At 43.0% G+C, this 25,979-nt stretch overlaps 1 protein-coding gene and 1 long non-coding RNA gene across 2 annotated transcripts in view; one reads left to right on the top strand and one right to left on the bottom strand.

Annotated features, from left to right (window-relative positions):
* The window catches only part of Dpp4 (dipeptidylpeptidase 4), an 81,629-nt gene that overhangs the window by 28,534 nt on the left and 27,116 nt on the right, over window positions 1-25,979 (top strand). Inside the window, exons 6-16 of the mRNA NM_012789.2 lie at window positions 3,884-3,936; window positions 4,044-4,116; window positions 4,864-4,984; window positions 8,715-8,875; window positions 10,407-10,519; window positions 19,129-19,264; window positions 21,370-21,414; window positions 23,325-23,432; window positions 23,668-23,744; window positions 24,702-24,755; window positions 25,155-25,276. Coding sequence (NP_036921.2) covers window positions 3,884-3,936; window positions 4,044-4,116; window positions 4,864-4,984; window positions 8,715-8,875; window positions 10,407-10,519; window positions 19,129-19,264; window positions 21,370-21,414; window positions 23,325-23,432; window positions 23,668-23,744; window positions 24,702-24,755; window positions 25,155-25,276 — 1,063 coding nt within the window. The remainder of the gene's footprint in view (window positions 1-3,883; window positions 3,937-4,043; window positions 4,117-4,863; window positions 4,985-8,714; window positions 8,876-10,406; window positions 10,520-19,128; window positions 19,265-21,369; window positions 21,415-23,324; window positions 23,433-23,667; window positions 23,745-24,701; window positions 24,756-25,154; window positions 25,277-25,979) is intronic.
* On the bottom strand, window positions 10,338-10,881 carry LOC134486365 (uncharacterized). Its single transcript, XR_010065194.1, has 2 exons — window positions 10,820-10,881; window positions 10,338-10,708 (listed from the first exon to the last, which is right to left on the bottom strand). It is a non-coding gene; the product is annotated as an uncharacterized LOC134486365 (long non-coding RNA).

The following is a 25,979-nucleotide window of genomic DNA, read 5'->3' as shown; positions in this document are numbered from 1 at the left end:
GATCCCCAAAACAAATTTAAGTGAGGAAAACCTTAAAGTCCTGGTGCCCAGCTTTAGTCTTGCCACCAATCAATTCGAGTTTCTGGGATTAACTTCCTGTCAGAATTTTCTGTTGGTGTAAAGTCATTCTAGCAAGCAACTGGGGCTGCAAACTGGCGGATGGCAGTTGTGAATGTTAAAAGGTAATCACACATGAAGGTAAAGCAGAAGCAGGAGGAGAGAACCAGGTCGGTTCACTGTTCGGTCTGGATTGACAGGTGTGGTGTGGTGCAGTGTTAGATGCAGCTCCCTGGCCGGCCGTAGACATCAGCACTAGGGATGTACGTCGTCACCATTGATCTCATGTGCCTTCTGTCCACTCCAGGGAGCAGTCAATATGTTTCCTTCACAATCTAATCCAGGTTAAGTTGCACCTATGGTAAACCACACCCTTCAGTGGCGTCCCTTACACAGAATGAGGCGGCAGCGTCTCATGGCATTTCAGAGGCTTTGTGAGAGGATCTCACTCTGTGAGCGCCCTGTCCCACACTCATTGTGTTTGAGGAACACTTCCCCTCCCTTCCCCACTTCAGAGTCACATGGCTCTTTGGTTTTCTCAAGCATTCCTCACCACACACCCATCCAAAGCCACCAGAGCACTAGCTCGCTCTCTCTCTGCTGGAGACTTCTTCCCCAGCGCCTTCCGACTTCCAAGTTCTGTCTTTCCCTTCTTTCCTGGCTTGGCTTGGCTTGGCTCGGCTTGGCTCCTTTTAATAATGGCTTCCCATCATTCTGGCCATCCTACAACCTTTGCACCTCCGTCATATCACCTTCTTTTATTTTCTTCCTAACATTTATGCTGTTTTGATATTTCTTTGCTTATGTATTCCCTGCGTATTTCTGGCGAGTTTCCTTATGTTCTAGTCTCTACTGTATTTCTAGCCCCTAGAACTGGACTACAGAGATGTGTGCACACTTTGTTGCAGAACACAAAATGGTTAGGTAGCTGCCAACAAAGGACTGTATCCTCTCTCTCTGTCTGTCTCTCTGTCTTCCTTCTGAGATATATAGGAACTAATATAACTAATTTGAGGGTAATAGCATTAACACCTTCAAAAGAAAAGAAAAATTTAATTTTATTGCATCTTCTTCCAGTGTCCTTATCTCCTGCTCCATCACATCTGCAAACACTATTTCTAAGTTGTAAATAAGGACTAAGGAGTGACTGAAGACACGAGTGAATGACAGAGTGAATGATGGGGTGTCCCACCATCTGCGTGGATGCTCTCCTAGTATCCCTGCTCCCTGCCACACTCTCTGGAGACACGACTGTGTTCTCTGTCCCATGCTGATCATGTTTAATGGTCTGGGAAGCACTTCACATGCAGCCTCACACACCTGCCCTTGTGGCTTTTGTTATCCGGTTTTCCTCAAAAAATAAAACTGAGGTCAGGAAGCAGCTTCTCTGGCCCTGTGGAGTGGAGGAGACTCTTGTTTCTAGGGTGGGAGCTTTAATCATGGCCTTCCTTGTCTTTGCATTTCAGCTTTTGTTTTACAGCACTTTCTCTCCCATTATCCATGCAATCACCTACTAAGAGCTCGGCTCTGGAATCTTCTTTACCACAGGTTTCTCTCCCACTCTTGAGTAATGTAGGACTGCATGCTTTTCTTGCCTGCCCCTGTCATAGCTCTTGGTACATTTTACTGTGATTTCTGTGTCATGGTGCCTGTTCCCTTGTGCTCTTTTTAGTTAGGAGACCTTCAGTGGAAGCAGGTGGGGGCACCAGTGTTTATAGACTATAGATTGATAAACCTATTTTATTTCATACCTCATGAGGGTTTTGTCATGCTACCAAGATGATCTCAGTCTTTCTTAATATTTCTAGATTTTACCACACCTTTTGGCTTTGGAAAAATATTATGTTTGAGGTTTCTAAGAAGCAAGCATGGGGTGTGTTCAGTAATCCAGGATCCAGAAAAGGAATGTATGACATACGAGAAATGGGAATTTTAATAAATACTTGTTGACATGAGGGTGTAGGAGGCTGAGAAGTGATAAGTAGGTAACGTTAGGAGCCCTGACTGATCGAAGCTTCTCTACCAGGCAGCCAGTTTCCTCCGGAGTGACAAAGCTTGAATTTTGTTCTTCCTTTGGTTTCTGAAACAGTACAGCATTGTTTGTACTAAATTCCAGCTAGCTAGCTAGTAATACGATTTGCTTTCTTACCCGTGCAACCATTTGAGAATACAAATATGCACCCCCAGGAACTTCAAAGGCATCTTTAATTTTATTCACATACACATATAGAAGCGGTTTTCACAACTGCGAGAGTGTGCTCACACACACCACACAGCCCCTCCCTGTTTTTTAACCTGGTTCCCTAACGTCTAGTATATTTCTCTCTGTATTTTCTATTATTTCATATGATGCTATTAAAACACATAGGGATCCTTTCCAGTTACCGCTTACTCTATTGAAATGGAATGCGATACCACAGAACTCCTCCTTCTAAGTCATAGCTCTAGTGAATTTCAAAACTGGTAGATGCTATGTTTTAGAGCAGTGTTAGTTTGCTGGAAGTAGGCGAAAGTTTCCTATAAACTCCCTCGTTTTCCTTTCCTGGGTCTTCTCTATAAACATTCTACATTGAGGATGGTACATCTGTGACAATGCAGGAGCAAACACTGACACGTTATTACCTCAAATCTACCGTTTTGTGCTGGGGCCACTCATGTACGTTGAGGAGCCTTGGAGATGAGAGTGCCTACTATGAGGAGTCCCCTGTGCTCTGTCTAGTCCTCCCTCCCTGCAGCCAATCACCCCTGTGTCCACAGTTTTGCCCTTCCCAGGAAGCCATGTAGTTATTTCAGTATGTAGCCTTTCTGACTGTTTGATAGTTAAGTTTTATAAACTCTGAATAGCATCCTATCATATCCTCTATCACAATCTGATAATCCATTCACCTGTTATTGAAGGTTGTCCCACCTGCTTCAATGTTTGGACAGCTCTGAGCAAAGCTGTTGTAGGCATTTGTCTGCAGGTTTGAAATGCTAAGGGATTTGCTGGTCAAGTCATTTGACATGTAATTACCTTCACTTTTACTCATAGATTCCACGTGTTTATTAGCTGTAGGACTATTTTAAGACAGTTTGATTATTTTTATGCTTTATGATTTGTTGAAAAAAAGTTCATAACAGTCTCAATCTTTTAATGATTGTAAGGTCTGTTGTGGTGTCTCGTTTTTGTTTGGGATAGTGATTTCTTATTTCTCTGATATGTTAAGTATGTAGCAGTTTTAAGTGTCTGATAGAACCAGCATTTGATCATTAATTTTTACCACTATATGCTTTTACTTTATAATGGTCTTTACTGTATTGTTTCCTTTCTCATTTTCAACTGCTTGTTTGCTTAATATTGAAGACATATATATTAATTTGTAAATGTATTTTCAAATAGCTTTAAAAATTCTAACACTAGATATTTATATTAAGTATTCCTCATCATCACTACCACTGACAAACTAAGAAATATTCTAAATATTTTAGAAGCTATGTGGGTAAAAGGTGAAAATTTGAGGGTTTTTTTTCTAAACAGGCACCTTTGTTGTGCTACGCTAACAACAATATCACTCAATATCAAAGCTTACACTTGGGCCCACAGTGATCCTTTGAAAAAGGTTCTTGAAGGGGGTGATACGAAAGAGAACCTTTTGTATCCTTTGTAACCTTTTAATAGATGATTTCAAAGATATTTTCACTTCTAAAATGCTAAGAATTTAGGAAATGATACTATGTGTTGAAATTTGATATTTATGCAGTGATCTGTTGTCATACCTGACATCTTGAGCACATGGTCAGCCTGTTGGAATCCCAAGAAGCCTGAGATGTCTGTTTTCTTTTGCAGCAATGGAGACACTCCTACACGGCTTCATACAGTATTTATGACTTGAATAAAAGGTCAGTGACTTCCCCATCAAGACTACTGGATTTTTCAAATATAATTTTAGAGGATAGCCCACACAGAATTATTATTTTGGAAATGTGTCCTCTTATCTTTTCTATAGACAGCTGATCACAGAAGAGAAGATTCCAAATAATACACAGTGGATCACATGGTCACAAGAAGGTCACAAATTGGTTAGTACATTTCTCCTGCTGTCAGAATAAAGGTTGGCTGGAGTCTTTCATAGGCAAATGATTCTGACCCTAATATAAAGTACAGATTTTTTGAAAGCCCTTTCACCCATTATGTTAGTAATATAGGGGTAGTACTACTCCAAACAATAATTAATGTTAAAATAGAATATTAAAATATAATATACAATCGAATATTAAAAGTATTGATCATATTGTTGCTTATTCACTGGGGGAAAATGCTTATTAAACTCTTAAGTTCTCCTTGTCTGCTCTGCTTGAATATTTTTGAGTCTCTCTTCAAAATCACTGAAGATGCATCTCCTGTTTATGGTGCTAAAAGAGTGTTAGGCGCCCAAAAGAATTTAAATGACAAGATGGAATGTTCTTCTGCAGGTGCACTACATTCCTCTACTAATGTCCCAGACAAGAAACACAAGCCTACATGATCCTGTGTAGATGGTCTATGGGCTACGTTGTCACACACACACACACACACACACACACACACACACACACACACACACAAACACACACACACACACATCATTCACAGCTGCAAGCCTTCTTGTTTCAACATATTAAAAACGTTTTATTATTTCGAGATGATTCCTGTGTCATTTTAAAATGAGGGTCTTACTTAGATGGATGCTCTGCGATTATCTTCTTCTTTGCATAGTATTTTAAGATCCCACTATAAAATATATTGTAATGTGATTACTGATATCAATGTTTTTTTTATCTTTTTAGGCATATGTCTGGAAGAATGATATTTATGTTAAAATTGAACCACATTTGCCTAGTCATAGGATCACATCAACAGGAAAAGAAAATGTAATATTTAACGGAATAAATGACTGGGTTTATGAAGGTAAAGACTAAACCTTTAACCAGAAAGTCTATAGCTTTTAAGAATTCTTCAACATTGCTGTGCTAAAAACTGGGGCAATCAGTAAGACCCAAAATTAGTTGTGTACGTAAACATTTCGTGAGATCCCTTTTAGACCTCACAGTGACTCAGAACCCTAACCTATTCCTGGGGTGGCTTCTGCCCCCATTGCCACACAGTTCCCTGCTCGGCTTTGGTTTCCTACCACAAAGGGCCATTCTGTGTCACTCTTCTACCTTTACCAGGGCATCCAGATTAACATCAGGCGTTTCTCCAAAGAGACCTACCTAGCCAGAAGTTTCCAAGGAAAGTGACATCTTCCACAATATTAAAAAGAGAGAGAGATAAATATTGTCTGCAGTTGCCAAGTAGAAGGAAAGAAATCGTCGCTTGTTTTAGAAAGATTATGTGTTCATTTGAACTAACCTGGGAGGGACTGTGATTTCCTTTAAAGAAGAAAAACAAAGATGATTAAGCAAGTTTAGTAAAAAATAAGTAGAAAACAATACTCAAAACCTTCAAAAGGAATATTCTGGCTTTTAGGATAAAGAGATTTGGGAACTATTAGGAAAGCATTTTCCATGTGTTGGTTGCCAAGATAAAAGGCATTTTTGAGGCTGTTCCAAATAATTCATAAGGGTGCCTCATATTTGTTTGACAGACCCATCCTTACTGCATCTTGTTATTTCTTAGCTTTCTGCTTAAATTTTGATCCTTAGGAGAGTCAAGTTAACTTAACAGTAACACATTACAACCAGCAGAGATAATGTCAAGAGAAAGATGAGTTTCCATTTTCATAAGTGTTTGATTAACACCAGCAATGAAATGACAAGTTCTTTAAGTGCTGGGAAGCCCAACACTGAGGCTCTGCCAGGGCCTTCAAGATAGAGTGGAAACAGCCTCCTCCCTGACCCATTGCTCTTCCTGGAAACAGCTGGGTGTTGCTACAGTAAGAATTTAGCCAGCTCAGGCCATCTCCTCTGCATAGCTGTGACTGGAGGTATTTCATTTGTTATGTTCACATCTGAGTTACGGTGCAAGAAAATACTGTCACAGCTTTCAAAGGGTGTTCCCCTACAGATGGGGCTCAGTGCCCAGAGAGAGATAGCAACACTGTTAGAAGAGATTTGCTCTACATAACAAATAGGTACTAATGGAAACATGGCCCCAACTATACCCTTATCAGTGTTTGAAACTAATTTTAAAAACAAAAACCCCTATCATTTATAGAGATAAATATATAATACATCATATGTATGTGACATGAAATATCATATATATCATACGTATGTGACATGGTATATCATATATATGTGATATGACATATCACATATATGTAGTGATATGATATATCATATGTACATGATATAATATATCGTATATATGTATGCATATACATACATACATGCATGCATACATTCATCCTTGCAAGTGTATTTTAGACAAGACTCAATGGGTCAAAATTCTAAGAAATGAGATCTGAACTCAGCATACGAGGAACTTCTGCGTGGAAAGTTTTGGGTTAGTGCACGAAGGCCTGAGTTCTAGTTCCATTCTAAAAGGTTTCATTTAACTTACTTCAGTTTTCCTCTCTGTAAAATGGTCTGTGCATAGATTCCAGACCAAATTGGATATGACTTATAAATTTCTGTGACATAATTATAACTTCACAATTTAGGTTTGAAGTAGCCAAAGCAGGCTGCCCTACCAAGGGATAGGTATTCTGAAATGAAATTGCTGAAAAAGAGGCAAGTGTGAGCCTCTAATGTTAGATGCCAAGTGTGAGCCTCTAATGTTAGATGCCAAGTGTGAGCCTCTAATGTTAGATGCCAAGCACACTCACCAAACTGACAGGTTAATTCTTGAGTCTACAAATTATTAACCATTTGACTTAAGATGATTTCTTTATATTCTTTTTTCTGTTCAGTTCACCTGTAAAATGGGTCATATATTATGCCTGGCAAAATAAGTGTCAACCATCACCAATTCCTGGCTCACAGCACTCTTCAAATGCTGGAGACTCATACAAATAATTGTTACATTTTTACTACTGCTATTATTCTGCAACCATTATTGTTGTTATCAAAAATGTATTTTAGGAGAGCTGGAGAGATGGCCGGGGTCTCTTTTGTGACTTTTGCAAAGAATTCTATTCCCAGCATCCACACCAGCTACCTCATAACTGTTTTTGAACTTTTGTTCTAGCAGGCTCCAACACGGCCACCTTCACTCATGTGAATACGTTCCCACATACATATAATTTAAAGCAAAAGTAAATGCATTTTTCAGCCATGAGCAAAGAGCCTTTAGTGATCCAAAACTGACTGGCAAATGTAATTTCCCAAGCCTGAGATTCTAGAGTCTATGCTTTGGTTCTTACGCCGATAGCATCAGAGGAAATGCAGGTTAACTGTTCACCAGGTTTCTATCATTGCAAAAGAAAAGTGCACAAGAAACATTTTAAAGGAGGAAAGATTTATTTTAACTCATGGTTTCAAAGACGCAGTTCTGGCTTACTTGTCCATTTGTCCATATTGCTTTGTCCCTTGCAGCCCAGGGCCACTTGGAAGGGCATGCAGTAGAAGGAGTTTTTATCTCACAGATGTAAGGAAGCAAAGAGAAAGGGCCTGAGGTCCCAATTCCCTTTCATGATCTCTATCCCAGAGACCCAAGTTCCTTTCAGGAGGATCCAAATCTTTACTCATCACCACTTCCTAGTCTCACCACAGGCTGGAGGCCAATCCTTTAACTACATGAGTCTCTGAAGGGAGTCCAGATCCACACCACCGTAATCTGGATTTTTTTTTTTCTTTTTTTCGGAGCTGGGGACCGAACCCAGGGCCTTGCGCTCGCTAGGCAAGTGCTCTACCGCTGAGCTAAATCCCCAACCCCGTAATCTGGATCTTAAGCCTCGCCCCCCCCCCCCAACCCCGTTGACAAGGCAGATCTGAGTATTTTAGAAGCCTGAGATCAAATGTCCTGTGGACAGGTCCCCCGGTAATCATAGCAAGGAACTGCTTCTGCCGGAGCTTGAAAAGTAGTCCTTCAATAGACTTGAAAGCCACGCCTTTCTCTCCATTGAATCTACCTTTCTTTCACTATTTATCAGGAGAGGGGGTTAAGCAAGGAACTCTCAGTTTCTAGGCTGAGCAAAAGAAATGTTTCTCTGTAGGGGTCTGTGGAGTTCTCTCGACATGCATCCTTTCCACACCTTCTTTGTGCCAGGATAGTAAACTTTGGGCACCATATTGGTTTGCTAGCCTAGAGCTAGGCACCACCCACCAGTACCTCGTGGACTCAGTGAAAACTCAGCCCAGTCAGGCAGTGTGCTGCTGGCATGTTGACTGTTTGAAAATTAGAAAGGAAAATCAGCCTCCCGCGTGAATTTTACTTTTGGTATGTTTTGAGGCATAAATTTAGAGGATTATAAGATAAAGAAAAAAAAATAGAGAGCATATATCCAATGTCGCATGCTGCAATATTCTAAAATGGTCCAATGGGTGACTTTTTTTTTTTTTACAATCTAGATATATCCTCGAAGACGTTATTTTTGTTCATTTGTATTACTTCGATTTTTGGAATCCCAGCAAATGTGAAACGGTTCATTAGTTGAACTCTACTATAATTACTAAAGCTAATGAGAACAATATTTTGAATGCCAAAGCCAATTTATCAGCTTTCTTGTAACAGAACAATTTATGTCCTTTTTCAGAGGAAATCTTCGGTGCCTACTCCGCACTGTGGTGGTCTCCAAACGGCACTTTTCTAGCTTATGCCCAGTTTAACGACACCGGAGTGCCTCTCATTGAATACTCCTTCTACTCTGATGAGTCACTGCAGTACCCCAAGACAGTGTGGATTCCGTACCCAAAGGTCTGTGCTCCCCGCTCACATCATGGCTCTGCGATTTGATGAGGGGAGAGAATGGTTGCATTTAATCCCTTCCTGCTAATGAAAATATTGTCAGTCTCTCTTCAACAGCTTTCTGTGATTTCTCTTGCTGAAGTCAACAGCATCTGGGCAATTTTAAAGTATTTTTATTATCCCAGGAAAGAGTGTGATTTAAGGTTTTGTAATTTCTCCAAAAACTCTAAGAAATGACAGGCAGAAAAAGATGGTGAAAATGGTTTTGAAAGAGGTAGGGGAGGGGTAGGAAATGCTTGAATGAAGGGAAAGGGAGGGCTGTAATTGAATCAGGAGCTCATCTCATTTGTGGAAGTTGGAATGAGCCCGAATTGAAGTTGAAAAGCCTGGTTATATATCAGATTGTATTACTAATTAACAGGATACAGTGCATGACGAGTTTCAGTGGCTCTGTTACAGGTTTGGCACTGACGTGAGTTTTGCACGTCCTACATGTGAGATAGTCGTGTCGCATCCTGGGTTTCAAGATTGTTCCCTGCTATCCACGCTGTGTGTATTAAAATCAAGGATCCTTGTCAAGCAGTTTAAGCCAGGAGAGGGCTTTAGGAGGGAGCCAGGAATTCTTCAGCACCATAACAAAAACGGCCACAGCGTCTTCGTCGTCTACAGGAAAAGCTAACAACGTATTTCTGCCATAAATGATTTGGAAAAAAAAAAGGAGTTTTTATTTTTACCAACTCACTTAATTTGCCTTATGAAGATCTGCCATTTTAGGAAGGGAGAGGAAGTTAAAAGGAAAAAAGATCCTAAATTAAATATGGAGATGTGTTTCCAGAGAATGTTATTTTTTGATGAGTGGAACTGAGTAGGGGGGAAGCTCCATAAATCAGTCTCTAAAAATCATATTATTTCTGACTAATCTGTCAATGGAAGACCCATGTGTACACTTTTAAAGGGCTTAGAGACTTCTGTTATAATATTGACCGTTGAGCCCCACCACGGTTAACCTAGACTGTAAGTGAAGGCGGCACCCACTTCATCAGCACGACTGCCTCTGGCCTCAGGCTTCTTTTCACAATGGACCAAGCCTTTGATGTTATACAAGTGATATTCTTAGTGGAGCTACCAAAAACTGCTCTACTATACAGTCAGGATATATTGGCAAATGACAGAATTGCTTTTGTAAAAAGACATTTGTCCTCCCTGGCACAAAGCACACAGATTATGAGCAAGCAAACATCATGATTTTAACTGTGAGTGTTTGGACCTTCATGTTTGATAAACACACACATGCACACATGCACACATGCACACATGCACACATGCACACATGCACTCACACCCGAATATTTTTTTACCTGAACACATGACGGATTTCCTTTGTGTTCATTTTATTTCTATTAGATTGTTTGACAGTGTCCAATTGTTGTAATTCTATAGCCATAATTCAGATATTTTAATGAAGTTTAAATTTATGTAATGATGAGGCTGTTTTATTTTAAAAGAATCATTATCAATTCTGTGGTTTTTTTTCCCCTAGGCAGGAGCTGTGAATCCAACTGTAAAGTTCTTTATTGTAAATACAGACTCTCTCAGCTCAACTACTACTACGATTCCCATGCAAATCACCGCTCCTGCATCTGTGACAACAGGGTAAGACGCCCCACCTGAGTGCTTGGGTATAGACCGTTTCCTGCTCCCCAGGTAGAACATTTCAGACACAGATGGCAGCAGCAATCATAGCATCATCTTGTATCATTGATTCATTCTTTTGTCCGGGAACTTCCTGTTGGCCCAGTTCTCATGATGGGCACACACAGTGAATAGGGCAGCCAGGCATCACTGGAGGAAACAGACAATAACCAGATGGACAAACACACCTCAGTCTGATGTAAAGAAAACCACAGGACAAGGTGATGGGGGCTGGGGGAGGGGGTTCCAGTGAGAACATACAAGGCTGGAGTGGAACCTCTCCACTGGTTGTCTTGGGGGGCTTCTATAGTCAGAGAAAATCCAGAGTTCTAGAGAAGGAATGTTCTGGAATCTTGGAGGCACCACAGGGAGAAACGGACTCCAGTGAGGGAGAACGGTGGTAGTACATGCTGAGGATCATGCAGGTTTCTCTGGGCATGGCAACATGCCACCTACAGCATAACGTGTCTACCACAGTTGGTGGTCCCTGCTATGACCTGTACCAGTAGCCAGTACAGTGCTATGACCAGTCTGTAGCCAGTACAGTGTTATGGCAAAGCTCCTGGGTGCCTCTTGAGAAACAGTTCCCAAATCTGGGACTAGCTTTAGATGTCAACAGTGGTTTAAAAACGATTTTTTTTAAAAAGAGCTGAATACCCTCATTTTGGATGAGCTATAATTCTTCCCCACAGATCCAGAGAAATTCAGAGACACTGTGGGTCACATTTGGGAACCCCAATAGTCAGTTAACTCTCAAGATGTCACTTGCTTAAATACTCTCAGATTCTGTAATCCTGCTGTGCAAGCACTGTAAGACCGAGCCATTTTTCCTATAAAAACCTGAGCAGCTATCATGTGTTGAGCGTTCACTGTGTGCCAGACATGGGCCTTAACACATGATCTCCCTCACTACTTAAGTTATTCTAAGTAGCTCTCTTCCCAACAGCTATTACGACACGTCTTTTGTACAGATATGAGAATGAGGTCCAAAGGTTAAGGAAAAGACCTTAACCTTGAGTAGGCCTGTTCAGTCAGGCTCTCTGGGTAGAAAGGGGACTATGAGAAACTTTCTCTGTGACTACAGCTGCTGCCCCCAGGGAGGAACCAGAGATGACATCACAGGAAGCATCCTGTGCCTCAGTTGACACTGTCGAACTTGGTGCAAATTATGTACTATGCTGAAATCTACTAGTTTGGTTGGAAGTAACTAACAATACCTTTATTCGGGCAAGGAATCTTAATCAGTAAGAAATTTAAATCCATCAATTTGTCCATTGGTCCCCCCCCAACCCCAAGATCTAAAGCTATACCCAAAGGCTCTAAAGCCTGTTGTTTCAACCCAGAAGACTCTTAAGTTAACACTGATTTAAAAACCATGATTTACAAAATCAAGGTGTGTTAAAGAGGTTGGGGCTGGATGCCTCCGGCATTTCTAATCAGGGAAGAGATTCCAAACTTGCATGTCAGTGGCTAGGAGAATGAAGTGGCCACCTCCGGTTGGAGGCATTCCAAGTTGGCAGTGTGATGGGTTTTCTATGCCCGGAGGGATCAAAGAAAGCTTCCTGAGGAATCTGCACCGAACCGGTGGCGTGGAGCAGGGAAGATGGAAGGAAAGCATTGAGGTTGACCCACAGCGCACCGGAAAGGCTGCCCAGGGAAAGACTGGATGTATCTGCTGGGACCTCTCAAACTGCAGCCAGCACCTGTCTGTGGAGGCATGCAGCCCAGAAAACAGTCCCGACTAGGACTACCATAGACTTCAAAAGTGGTTACCAAACTTTTTTAAACAATCTGAAAATCTTTATTTCAATGCGACATAATACTGTGGCACACTTCTAGAGTAGGTAGACAATTGCTGCTTGTGTTGGGCAAGCCTCAGTCTTGCCCCTGCTGTTTCTCGTAGGTTCCTGAAAAAAAAAAGTAGAGAGCACCTAGGAAGGAGTTGTGGACCAATAGAACAAGAGCTGAGAACCAAGAGATCTCCTGACCTAGAAACTGGGGGAAAGGAGAGTGTAAAGCTCAGTGTTGCACCCCTAGACATACATACACCCCTGCCCTAGCTACATAGGTTTGGGAGATCGGGTGGGGTTAGAAGTCCTGGGAGGAGCTATAGGTACTGAGTGACACTTTGCACTTACTAAAACAAAGTGGTTGACTAGTAAGGTTTAGTGGTGAGCGCTTTCTCTGGTCTGGGCTACTTATCTACCCTTGGTTTCTCACCCATTCCACACAGCACCCTACAGTATCATTTCCACAGTCACCTCACAGCTGGTGAAAGTGAGTCTTCCCTGCCAAGAAAGCACCGTTGAAAGCACAGTTGGGAAAGTGATGAGCTCAGAAGACTTAGCCAAGACTTAAGGACTTAGTGTTTGCTCTTCGAGAATTAAGTCACCTTACTTCTTTGCTTTTCCACACTTTCTTAAGCTAAAGGTTTGGTGAGGGCTGCCTTATTGACTGATACTATTCTACGTAGAACATACTACCAAAGAGATGTCTGTCTCAGGAAATGCCACAGGGAAGTGTTCCGTTCAGGGGAGATTCCAAGGTACAGCTGCGATCTCTGTTAGTGCTGCTGAGATCATAGCTTTTCTACAATGAAACCCTGGGTCTACCAGGGGAAAATAGTCTCTCAATTGACAAGACAACACTTTCATGCTTTGAGTAAAAGACCCCCAGGACCAAGACAGTCCTGACAAGGCATACTTAGTGAGTGTCTCACTGCTTCCCCTCGTGACTCACTAGATCCTTGAGAAAACTACCAAACAAATTCAGCACTACTCTCCTTGGCTCTCCCAGGTCTCCCCACTCGTTTTCTGTTTGTCCACTCCTTCCACAGAGCTGTCAGCAAGTGGAGTCCTGTTAGTGGCTGAGTCTGGTCTGCCCCTCTGTTAGGAATTAGACCGGGAACAGGATGAGCCTCTCTACCACACTCACAGATTGAAGCTTGTGACTAGTTAGGTTAGTTGAACTGCTGGTGTTCACTGACAATGCCAAATGGGAACCCAAGAGCTCAAAATGTTTGTGAGGAAACAGTATACAACACAGATTTTGTGAAATTCCTAACTTTTCTTTAATAGTTGTGTTTCCAGGGTCAAGCAAGACAAGATCTTTCAGAGAGGGAACAATTTTATAATAACTGGTGCAAAGCAGGGTGACTGAGATGCAGTGTCTGATACTATAGAATAATGTAATAGAGAAGAAGCCAGGTAGCCAAATGGATGGGTTGGTAGATGAATGGAAAGGTGGGTAAGAAAGTTGGGCTTTCCATGTGTTCCTGTAGGTGTGTGGCACAGGAATGAATCCCCACAGCCAGCTCCAAGGATAGCTTTCAAAAATCACCCTGTGGACCAAGTCCCCTTTCCTTCCTCTGACTAGGTTTCTGCAGGCTAAAACTACTGGACTGGAGAGGGTGTGTCTAGTGAGGTGACCCCTCCTAACATTTGGTGAACAGCCTCGGGGGCCCATCACACCCAGCTGATGATTTACCCTGGACCATAAGAGACACAGTAGACAAAGACTCCCTCTATTTCTCTGAACACCCGATGACCCTTGGTCTACACACACTAGGCTCATCACCTTGCCAGGCAAGAGGTAAACTGAACTGGCATTCCACCCCCTCAGCCAGCATGCAGGTGATACCCAGAAGAAAGCAGACAGATTAGGGCTTTCGTGCTACTACACAATGTTGTTTCCTTCAACCCTCCTGCATCCCACCACCCATCCCTCTTCTCAGCAATCTGTCAGTGGACCCAGGAGGGTTGGCATCCCTATCAGAGCAAAGGGTGGCATGGAGCCCACGGCCGGCACTGGCAGTACGCCTGCTTCCTCTGGTGACTCATTGAATTAATCAGTCCCAGGCTGCAGTGGCTCCGGGTAGCATTTCCCCCTCCCTTATCCCCTCCAGTTAGCAAAGCATACATATCATTAATGTTCAGTTGAAACATTTATATAAATTAGAGGCAGTGATGTCACCTAAAAGCCTTTTTATGAAGTCCTTCCTCTTTGCAAGGACAAGGAGTCACTTTGCAAGATTTGCCACAGCAGGATGTCCTGTGAGTGTAGCTGGCTGACTTTCTTTGTAAAACCTGGCTTATGCATAACTCTCAAGGAATAAATACATTTCACTGAGAAAGGAGTTGTACACTCAGGGAATCCTAAGAGTGGGATGAACTAGTAGGACTTCCCAATGGGACAGGAAGATATTTTCAGGAGGGGCACATAGGGACAGGGGAATCTGAAGCCATCTGCTTGATTTGAATCCTGGATCTGGACGTTTCTGGGCAAGTTACTCCTCTACACTTGTGTTTCCTCATCTGCTAGACAGGAGCCACAGTGGTACCTGCCTCACAGAGTGGTCATGAGTCTTAAGGGAAGTAGGCAGTTTCCAGCCTAGAGTCAATTTCACACTGGTATAAACTCGTATAATTCCCGAAATCCACTGCTTCCACATGATAAGCAACCAGATTCTTCTGGTGACTGATGCATTTCCAACACTCTGAAGCCTCGTTTGGGTCCCTTTGCCCAACCTAGGATAAAAGACCAGGCTCTGAAGGAGGCTTAGCTGTATAAGAATCCCCCATCGTTTCCCACTCACTGTAAGAGACGGGATTTGTTCAGAAATTGGCCCCCTCCTCAGTCAGCATGTTATCCTACAAAGATAGTGGGTAGTCTTGCTGGTGGCATGTTCCTTTGGCTAAAGTGGGGACTTAAACCTTTGAGTGAGGAGTTGAGGCAAGCCGTCCATCGGTTTACGTCTTTTTCATGACTCTGAAGTGCCATCCTGGCCTAATGTTGTCTCAGGGCTGTGGTTAGAGGAAAGAATGTTTATAAAAACGTTTTAAAACAGATTGTCTGCTTCCTTGGTGAAAGGCCTCTCCTGAGCCCTCTCGGAGTGCAGAGTACGTTCTGAGTCACTGACAGTGACTAAGGTCTCAGACCCAGGTTTGTTAACCTTTATCTAGAAACACCAGGGATGGTGGCCAGGTCACATAATGTGACCCATGCACAAGAGTTTGCTGGCTGCTCTCCCACATTCCACTGCTCAGTGTTTTCTAATGACAGAAGTGGCTTTATAGTGTGGACAGCCAAGCCTAAGGTATAACACAGCTTTCATAGATAAAGCTACCTACCGTAGGTGACTTGGGGCATGAACGAGTTCTCTTGCTCCCACCTGCCTCACTGCAATCAGAACGCTTTTAAAAGGAGGAAGAGTGTTTCTGGGTGACAGCGTGTGTCTGTGAGTTAAGAAGTTTTCTCTCTCTAGCAAAGGAGATTTCACAAATCTCATCAGATTCTCCAGATCTTTTGGGTTTTTTGAGACATGGTTTTATTTTGTGGCCTCAGCTGGCTTTGAACTTCCAACAATCTGCCTGCTTTGGTCTCCAAAGAGTTTGTTGTAGTGGTGGTATGTGGTTGCTGAATCTAATCGGGCAAAAATGAGTGGTGTAGGACCAGGTCTAACAGAAGAGAATCCATGATTCAAATCCGTCCTGGCTGGCATTTGTCCTCATATCATTCACAGCTATCCATGGTTTTATATTGTGAAAGGGACAAGAACAATAGAAAAGGAATTCATGGCATTGAAACTGAACCTTTATATTGAGACATAGCCACTCTTATTAATGTCAGCATTGTCTCTAACTGCTTCTATACTGTGGCAATTTGACAGACAATATGTAGATCAGAACGACTAAAATATTTACTATCTGTGTCCTCAGCTAGATGTTTCTTGATCTTTGGTGTAGATTTTATTTTGGTGGAATATTAATTTTGAAAAACTTTATTTTCCTGTGCCTTATTTTTTAATTTTTCCCAATTATTTGCCAGGATATATTAACAGTTTACTCTCCTCCTGCCCTCTTGACTCCCCTGCTTCGGGTGAGTGCAGAAGAGCCAGGCTAGGTTCGGGCCCTCGCTCCTTCCAGGAGGTGGAGAAGCACTCTCAGACACTGCACTCTGATTGGCCCCTGGATGCTAGCAACACTGACTTGTAGACTTTATAGGAAACACCACCGCTGGCATGGAGGCACTTCAGCTAAGAACTAGAGTAAGGGCACAGAAGTCATTTCAGAATAAAGGTCAAAGTGGAAGGAAGAGGTCAACTGGGAAAACGATTTTGGATGTTCTGGAGAACATGGAGACCAAGGCAGCGGAGCGTGAGGGACCCTGAAATGGGAAGGTAGTATCGTGTGTGCTAATGTGGTGCCTGGTTGCTGTACAGACGCTGCACACCCGAAACCCCACAGTGAAATAACATGAGACCCAAGGGGTCTCCAGGGCACTGCCACATGAGACATTCATGCCATCCTAGGGGAATTGTGGAGCTGTGAGTATTTGATCTTGGGTGCTCAATTAATATCTTCCGTAAGACTCGGAGCTCAAGAAAAGAGGGGAGACAGAAACAGATGGGAGTTCTAAGGAAGGATGGCTGTGAGTCCTAACACAACAGAATTTTGCGTTCCTAGAGAACTTAGCAAGTACCTGTTTTATAGACAAGACCAATGTCGCCCCTGCCTCAAAGGAGCTGGCAGTCAAGCCAGAACAGGCTGACCTCAGGGGAGGATGGCTGCTGCCAAATAAGGGGGTATTTAGAGTGGCCGAGTGGAGGCAAAGAAGGCTGTGGGCCGAGAGGAATAAAGTAAGATGAAAGGCCCACCGTGAACTGACTCCTGACAGAGGTAGTCAGGCCTTGATCAGACACTGGAGAGAAGTGATGTATGAACAGTTACTGAAATCACCCCTGAGGACTGGCAAACATGTCTAAGGAAAAAAAAAAGCATCCAGAGAAAAAAACTGTTAGGGAGGCTACCAGAAGAGTGAATTATAAATTCTGCACATGTCACTGTAAATCACGATACAGTTCTAAACGTACTTTAAGGTATGTACTGGGGAGGACAGCCTGCTGGAACTGGTTCTATAAATTTGGGTTAAAATACTACAGACTATTCACAGGGCCATCTTTTGACTTTCGAGAAAGGTATTTTGGGTCATAGTTCTTTGGTTTGAAAAGTTCGTTGAGGCTTGGGTCTACTTTTTTCTCCCAATCTGAAGTGAAGTTGATAAAAGGTTCAGGTGTAGCTTCTTCTTAGTAGCAAGGGCGCATAGACCATAACACTAAAAATATTTACTATCCAGGCCCTCAACTAAAAGTGTCTTAATCTTTTCTTTGTTTTATTTTTGACCCTTCTCAGTTATTTGTAAGGATATCATTACTAGTCCTGGGTAAGAGTTTACCCTCCTTCTGCTCTCTTGACTCCCCAGCTTCAGGTGAGTGCAGAAGAGCCAGGCTAGGTTGGGGCCCTGGCTTCTTCCAGGGGTGGAGAAGCACTCTCAGACACTGCGCTCTGATTGGCTCCTGGATGCCAGGGACATTGATTTAGCAGTAGCAGCTTTGCAGGAAACACACTGATGGGGAGGGGAGTATGTTGAATTACTAGAAAATTATAGCATGTCTACAAGTGTCCCTGACCTCACTAAATTACTCTCAGCATAGAGGAGTTGGGAAGGTTCACCCTTGACTACCTGGGACCCGGAGTCAAGATAGGAACTTCATTGTCCTAAACATATGGTTTCAGTCACGTTGTGTTAAGCCACTTTAGGATATGTCTGCTGCCTTTTCTGTTAGATACTTTTCTGTTAGATATACTTTAATTTCTTTCAGAAATTAAGTTGTATTTTAAGCTAAAGGGAAGAGAACGTGTTATGTGATTAAATGGTGCTCCTAATGATATAAAATTCTACTTCTCATTAGTCTATGTCTTAGGGTGGTATTGCTGTGAAGAGACACCATGACCACAGCAACTCTTATTTAAAACAAAACAAAACAAAACAAAAAAACATTAAATCGGGGCTGGCTTACACTTCAGACAGAGGTTTAGTCCGTTATCATCATGGCAGCATACAGACAAACATGGTACTGAGAGTTCTACGTCTTGATCCGAAGGCAACAGAAAGAGATTATGTGTCACTTTGGGCATAGCATGAGCATAGAAGAACTCAAAGCCCACCCCCACAGTGACACACTTCCTCCAACACACCCAAGAGTGTCACTCACTCTGAGCCAAGCAATTCAAACACAGGAGTCTATGGGGTCATACATATTTAAGCCACAGCAGACTAGACTCTGTCTTCTCAAGTAAAATGTTCATTTGCAACAAGGTCTGAAAAAAATCATATTTCGTGTGTGTGTGTGTGTGTGTGTGTGTGTGTGTGTGTGTGTGTGTGTTAGCGAGTGTATGGGAACATGTGTGCTCATGTTTGTAGAGACCTCAAGTTGACATGGGGGCATCTTTATGGATTGTTCTTTACTCTTATTTATTGAGGAGGGTTTCTGACTAAACCCTGAACTTGCTAATTCAATCTAGTCTAGGTACAAGCTTGACCTAGGGATCCCCTATCTCTGCCTCTCAAGTGCTGGGATTGCAGGTAGCTGCCATAACTCCATGGCTTTTACTTGGGACTGTGGGGGTCTGAACTTTAATCTTCATACTTGCAAGGCAAGCACTTTATCCACCGTGCCATCTCCCCCAACCGCACAATTTCTGAAACCCCTCCCCTCTTCTTATCTCCAGGGATCACTACTTGTGTGACGTGGCCTGGGTTTCAGAAGACAGAATCTCGTTGCAGTGGCTCAGGAGGATTCAGAACTATTCCGTGATGGCGATCTGCGACTATGATAAGACCAACCTAGTATGGAACTGTCCAACGGTAAGAGTTCCCTGGGATGCTCTGCTATCCCAACATCAGGGATTCGAGTCATCCGGGTCAGCGAAGGTTGGGATCTGTAAATGTTTTAGGCTCTCTTCTCCCTGAGTCTATATCCAGCTCTGAAGCAGGAGGTCAGTCTCGCCTGTCAAATTCTCGATGTCCTGTGGAGCTTCCGCTTCTCTTTTGCCTGCTAGTCATGCTGTGGATGTGATCACTTGGGAGGGGGAAAGGGAGAGAGTAAAAGCCAGATGACAGAAGTTGAAGTCCGTGATGTCAAAATGAGGATGAGGACTAGAGGTGGCAAGCAAAATGAAGGTTATTTTAACAGGTAGAAAATAAAAGATGGAAAATAGCTAGCTAAGCATGTGGGTAACAAAACAGATACCAGATGGCACAGATCCATTACTAGACTGAAACCATTTCTAAGCAGAAGACTGACTTAGTACCCAAACACAGAACCATCAGCCCGAGAGGGTGTTGATCCAAGTGTAAGGTGCTGAGGCTCCCAGACAGGACACCCTGAAGTCCTTCCAGGCTGAGGATTTCAGCAAGGCTACCTTGAGAGCCAGCAGCCACAGAAGTGGCTGGGACTGCAGTCTTGCAGGCCAATGCTATGACCACTCTGTGCCTCTTTTTCTCTTTCTGGTCATGAGCCCTGCGTCACACACCTACCTACGTGCGTCCTAAATGGGCACAGGGCAGAGAATTTGAGTGACGCTCTATATCTCGACACACTCATTTGTTTCTGCAAGAAACATTATATTACTTTAAATGTCCCCACCTCGTTGCTAAGCTATGGGATTGTTTTTTTTTTTTAATTAACTAAACAGCCTGCATTTCCCAAAAAAATGTTTTTGTTCTGGTAGGGAGTGCAGTCGTAAAGATATTCCGTAGACTTTCTTTGCATTGAGCATTTACAATATGGCAGGCACCGTGAAGCCTGGGGCTCAGTGAGGTTGAAAAATGCCTATGTCATAGGACACACTTGAACTCATACCAGGAAACCCAGGGCTCTTTGCTCTCTGCTGACTGACTCATCAACAATATCAGGATATTGTGCAATAAGAGGGTTTAAGATAGACACAGGGTAATAACAGGCACTCTACTGGAGTCAAGTGAACAAGACAAGGAATTGGCTTGGGGGAAAGTAGAGAGCCATCTAGGATAAGATGTCCTATGTGAACAGATAAGAGAGAAAGTTCCCTCTAAGCTGAGGATTGGGTGAGGACATCCACAGTGAACAGCTTAGAGCCTAGAGGGACTGAATGTGCTTACCACCTAAGCTGAAAGTGAGAAACTGGATGGGAAATAAGGCCAGGGATTAGATCTGGGCTCAGGGGCCATGCTGAGGTGTTTGAATTTATCTTGAAAGGATGGAAAGCTGTTTCAGGATTCTAAAATGAAGAGTTTAATGGGAATAGAGTTGTCTGTTGCCAAGGAAGGTCAGCTAGGGGCTGAGCAGGGAGGATAATGGACCAGAAGGAATGAATGATAACTGAGCATCACTTAGGAGACTGTAGCCCTCTAGACACCCAGAAGATGTGAATGATGGGAGGGTCCGTGGGAAATGACAGAAGGGCTGAAGAAAGGGGCTGAGGGAGTTTTCCATGAGAAGAGAGTAAGAGCAGGAATCTAGACCGAGGGGCTAAGAAAAGGTCTGAGAATGGGCTAGTAGGCTACAGGAAAGCAAAGGACAGCATCAAGTACTGTGCAGACTGGATTTAAAATGCCAGTTGGAGCTTCAGGCCAGCCCCAAGCTACAGAGATAAACGATCAAATGCAACCACATGAGAAAGACTAGCATAAACAGACATATAGGATGTTTTCATTTCTTGTCATTAAGAGTAATTTCATTTGTAGTGCTTTGGAATAGTAGCTTAGCATGCCTGAAGGCCTTGGTTCCCTTTCCCACACAGTGTAAAGCTAAGTGTGGTAGACCCATATAACCCTAGTGTTTATGAAGCTGACACGGGATTAGAAGTTGAAGGCTTTGGTTAGATTGTCAGCTTGAGATACACGAGAATTCCATCTTTGAAAGAAAGAAAAAGCGCACACAGATTCCACCGTCCTCTCTTTGAAACACTGCACTGTCCTTTTCTTCACAGACGCAGGAGCATATTGAAACGAGTGCCACAGGCTGGGTCGGAAGAGTAAGTATTCTGAGTTATAGACTTCATATTCATCTCGACTGACATTCAAAGCTGGTTAATGTGTGGCTTGTCCTATACTAAGGCACTATGTTGTCACTGATAGAAATGTGAGTTGGCCCATTTCTCGGAGTATTAGCTGTGCTTCTTATAATGAATGTACTGTCTACGCAAGAAGGCAAACGGACAAGTCAAACACCAAAGTCATGCTCAGAACTGACGAACAAAACATGTTCTCCAGATAACTGGGGCTTCCAGTGAGCTGAAAGACTGCCGGGATGCAGAATATACTTGTTTGACCCCTTGTTTGAGCTAAACACTTTGGAAGCAGAAAAAGGGGTTCGATCTAGCCTGGATGGCAGCCATCAGAAACAGCACCAATCCAATAATGTCCATTGCACACCTCTCTGAAGGAAACCACATGTTGGTAGGCACTCTGAGGGTGTGCTTTATCTGGGAAAGCAAGGGGACCCCCAGAGACTCACTGCTCTGCTCGGCACCACCTGACACGTACATGCATAGCACCCCGGACTCAAGTCTGAGACTGTGGAAGAAAGCACCGGGGGTGGGGGGGAGAGGGACTCCAGCCACCATGACACCTTATAGGGAAGATGAAACCTGAATGACACCTAGCTTTTTAAAAAGGGAAACGAAGAGAAGCAAAGACTGGATGAGAGAGGTGAGGCTTCAGTCCAGGAAGATGACGACCTCTCTCTGCTGGCCTGGAGCTATCACAACATTCCCATGTCCTTTTTAACCAGGCACTGATTGGGCAGAGGAGAGAGGTTTGCCAACAAGAAAAGTGGTTTCCTCCATGGCAAGAGACATGCTACACTTCCTCACGACTCTCTGAAAAAAATATGTTTTTTCCTCTCTGTATTTAACCAGACAGATGCCACTTTTCACACATTTCTACTAGGCACAACTCCATCCAGGGGAAACAGGGAAATGTATTAAAAAGATAAGGCTGTGAACATGGGTCTAGAGAGGGGAGTGTGCTTGAGAACTCTGTAATGGGAACACAAAGTGTACTGCACGCCTCAGCTCGCTTCATAAATGAATTCACTTTGAATCACTAAATAGAAGAGGCAAGCACTTCCCTTCCTTACCCAGACGGGAACTGATGAGAGAGGAAACACTGAAGGCGAAGTGAACCAACAATTTTAAAAGACCATCCCCTACCTGCTCGCAACATAACTAGGAAATAGAAATTAAAACGCAACGTGGCCCTCCCAGGCTGGAAAGAGACCCTCTTCTATTTAAACAGGATTTCCTGAGAACTATCTTCTATAGAACCTTTAAAAAAATAACAATAATTTTTTTTTTTGGTTCTCCATTTCCCACGTAACCATATTTTTAAGTTGTTGATCATCTTTAGCAAAATGAAAAGGCTCAGGATAAAAATAACTATATGAGCGCTTCCATGGGAAATCTATGGCACAGATTCCTGATAGCATCTAGGAGTGGTTACAGACTAAGCCTGACGTTCAACCAAATTGTGTAAGAACGGGAGTGAAATTTTCCACTTCCAACCTGAAACAGATCATTAGGTGCCTTCTAGAAAGTGCACTTGCAATATCAAGGGAGTTCCTTCAAATGGAGAGAGTGTTAGGTTGCGTGCCTACATGGTTGGGAGTCTCCGTCGTCCTTGCAAGACGTGTTCCAGAACAATGAAAACATTTCTGTGTGTCCGAGCCTGCTGTGTGCGTCTTTATGTGCGCTCTCCCGTTTAGCCCCACCAAAGTAGCCTGTGAGTTTGTTCTCTGCTCCACCTCTGCTTTGGATGGTGTTCATTTTGGAGCCCTTTGTGTCTCCTGACAAAGGATGCAGGGTTGGAGAGGACTTCCAGGAACTGGGGTTGATCCTGGGGAAAGACTGGTGCTATGACATTTCTTTGCTCTGTTCTTGTCTAGTTTAGGCCTGCAGAACCCCACTTCACCTCCGACGGAAGCAGCTTCTATAAAATCGTCAGTGACAAAGATGGCTACAAACACATCTGCCAGTTCCAGAAAGATAGGAAAGTGAGTACGCTTAAGCAGCAGACCCCAAGCTGACCTCCTTCCCTGACTGAACTAGAAGTCATTTCATGACCTTGAGCAGTGCATGTAGATAGACTAATACGAATCCTTCGGTGGTCTAAGGGAATAGGACATCAATGCCCCCAAAAAACAATCTCAAGTTTGACTTCCTGATATAAATGATTAAATCCTCTGCTTACCTTGGATGGGAGAGTCTAATATGTCTCGTATTTAAAAGCCCGAACAGGACTGTACATTTATTACAAAAGGAGCCTGGGAAGTCATTAGTATCGAAGCTCTGACCAGCGATTATCTGTGAGTATATTCTAACGACCAGTAAGCAGGCTGTAAACCCATGCGTTACACTCACGCCCTCTCACAAAAATGCAGGAAAATCTCCCACAAAGCATCGTTGATTTGGAATATGTTCAATCCTTTTTTTTTTCTTTTTAACATACGGAAGCCTTAATGATTTTCACATACGCTCAGCAGACTTGACACCATGCCACCAAGCAGATCTACCTCTTGGTTTTACCTGCTTTGCACTGGAGGGGCTACAATCTCTCCTGAGCATCCCGGACTGCTGCAGGGGCATTCTACCTTCTGTTAACTTCAGACTGACATGAGCTCCCTGAAAGGCTGACAAAGGCAATGCTATCTGCTGGTGGCTCGGCCTTGCTCTTTGGAATATAGAAAGCTTTGCTCTAAGCGCCTTCCAACAGCATACATGAGCTGTCAGCAAAAGGCATTTTACTCTCCATTAGGATCTTGGGCTCTTCTTTCATTGGCCTCATCACAGAGGAATTTTGCCGTTGCCCAGAGTAGTTTCTGAAGACTTTACAGGAGGAGCTCTGCCACTTTCTGGAATATACAGCCCCTACAGCCATGCAGCTTACATAATAAAACAGAAAAAAGACAGAAACCAGGATTGGTACTTGGGGTGGGGGTGGGGTTTCTCAATTTCAAGCTAGCTGTCCAGCTATATTCTTCCTATTAAAGCTCTGTTTTGAATTTTTGCTTAGGATTTCAATTCAGGAAGAACTCCCTGGAACCATACATTTCAGACTGTTTAAAGAGAGGATCATGGGGAGAGATGGTGGAGGGAGAGAACTTCTGGGTGGGACGCATGGGCAGGGCAGCAAGTGTGGACAGAGGACACACACTCACACACTGCAGCCCTGTGTGCCTGTGTGCCTGCGGTTGGAGATCAGGGGATTATATTTAACATTTTTGTAAAACATTTAATATTTATCGTCTTTGTTTTCTTCTCAGGTACTACATTAGTAATGAATATAAAGAAATGCCAGGAGGAAGAAATCTTTATAAGTAAGAGTGCTGTGGGGTCATGACATCAGGGGTTTTCAGTGACAGATTATTCCTTGTCCTTTTCTGTCTTTCTGTCTGTCTTTCTTTCTGTCTGTCTGTGTGTGTGTTTGTCTCACCCTAATTATTATTACTCTGGAATTGTTATAAGTACTTATGTTGCTTCACTTATCATTCATATATAACCAAAACAATGATTCTACTAGGTGTTTACTGTCATTTCCTGATTATGGGAGACTGGGGTCATCATAAACTAATATATGCATTTTATGGTGAAGAGAAAGTCCCTGGAGGGTTGCTACGGTGGTCTGAGTCTTCTGAGATCGGAGCTTGGCATTAGTCAGTTTCTTCCTCTCATTTATGTTTTGATGAAGCAATTAATCACCACTGTTGGCTTTACAGAATTCAGCTTACTGACCACACAAATAAGAAGTGCCTTAGTTGTGACCTGAATCCAGAAAGATGCCAGTATTACTCGGTGTCACTTAGTAAAGAGGCAAAGTACTATCAGCTGGGATGCCGGGGTAAGTTGGCATTAAGTGAGGAAGAGCGTATGGCTGGCCTGTGAAAGTTCCTGTCCCTTACATCCCTGAGGGACAGGAGAGCCTCCAGGAACCTACTCTTTCTTCTCTGCTCAGCCCTTTTTCCTTTGACCACATAGGAGTCCTCGAAGACACCTGAGTCCCTTTCTACACTCGGACTGTGTGATGTGGACACATTACTTTCTTCCCTCTGAGTTCATTCTAGGTTTTGAATAATTACTTTATGCATTTGCCCTTACGTTAATAAGACACTGCGAGTGGTGCCTATCAGAGTCCTCACTGCCCTGTCTTCTGTTGAGATTGCTACTGTTAATTTTTGTTACAAGTCTAGAAGCCTGTGCAAGTGAAGGCAAAGTGGCAGATTCACATCGCACAGAAAGCACAAAGTCCTCTAAGGGTCTTCTCTGAGTCCTACTTTCTAATTCTATACCAGGCTGCTTCTTAAAATGAGGAAAAGAATCCAGATATTCTTAAAAGCATAGTCAATGGCAGAGGGGCCTTCAAACTACTTATCCTGTTCTTCTCTGCCCCTGATGTGTTTTGTTCCCTCCGACGTGTTTCTTTAGTGTTCTTTAGCATGGTTAAGTGTTGGCATCATGTCTTGGGTATGTGCTTTATAGCAGGAACTGTGCTTAAAAACTTAATAGTTATGATCTTATTTAAACTGCAATAAAATTCTCCAAAG

This window comes from Rattus norvegicus, chromosome 3 (genome assembly GCF_036323735.1).
Source record: "Rattus norvegicus strain BN/NHsdMcwi chromosome 3, GRCr8, whole genome shotgun sequence".
NCBI lineage: Eukaryota > Metazoa > Chordata > Mammalia > Rodentia > Muridae > Rattus > Rattus norvegicus.
This window is presented reverse-complemented; position numbering and strand designations above follow the sequence as displayed.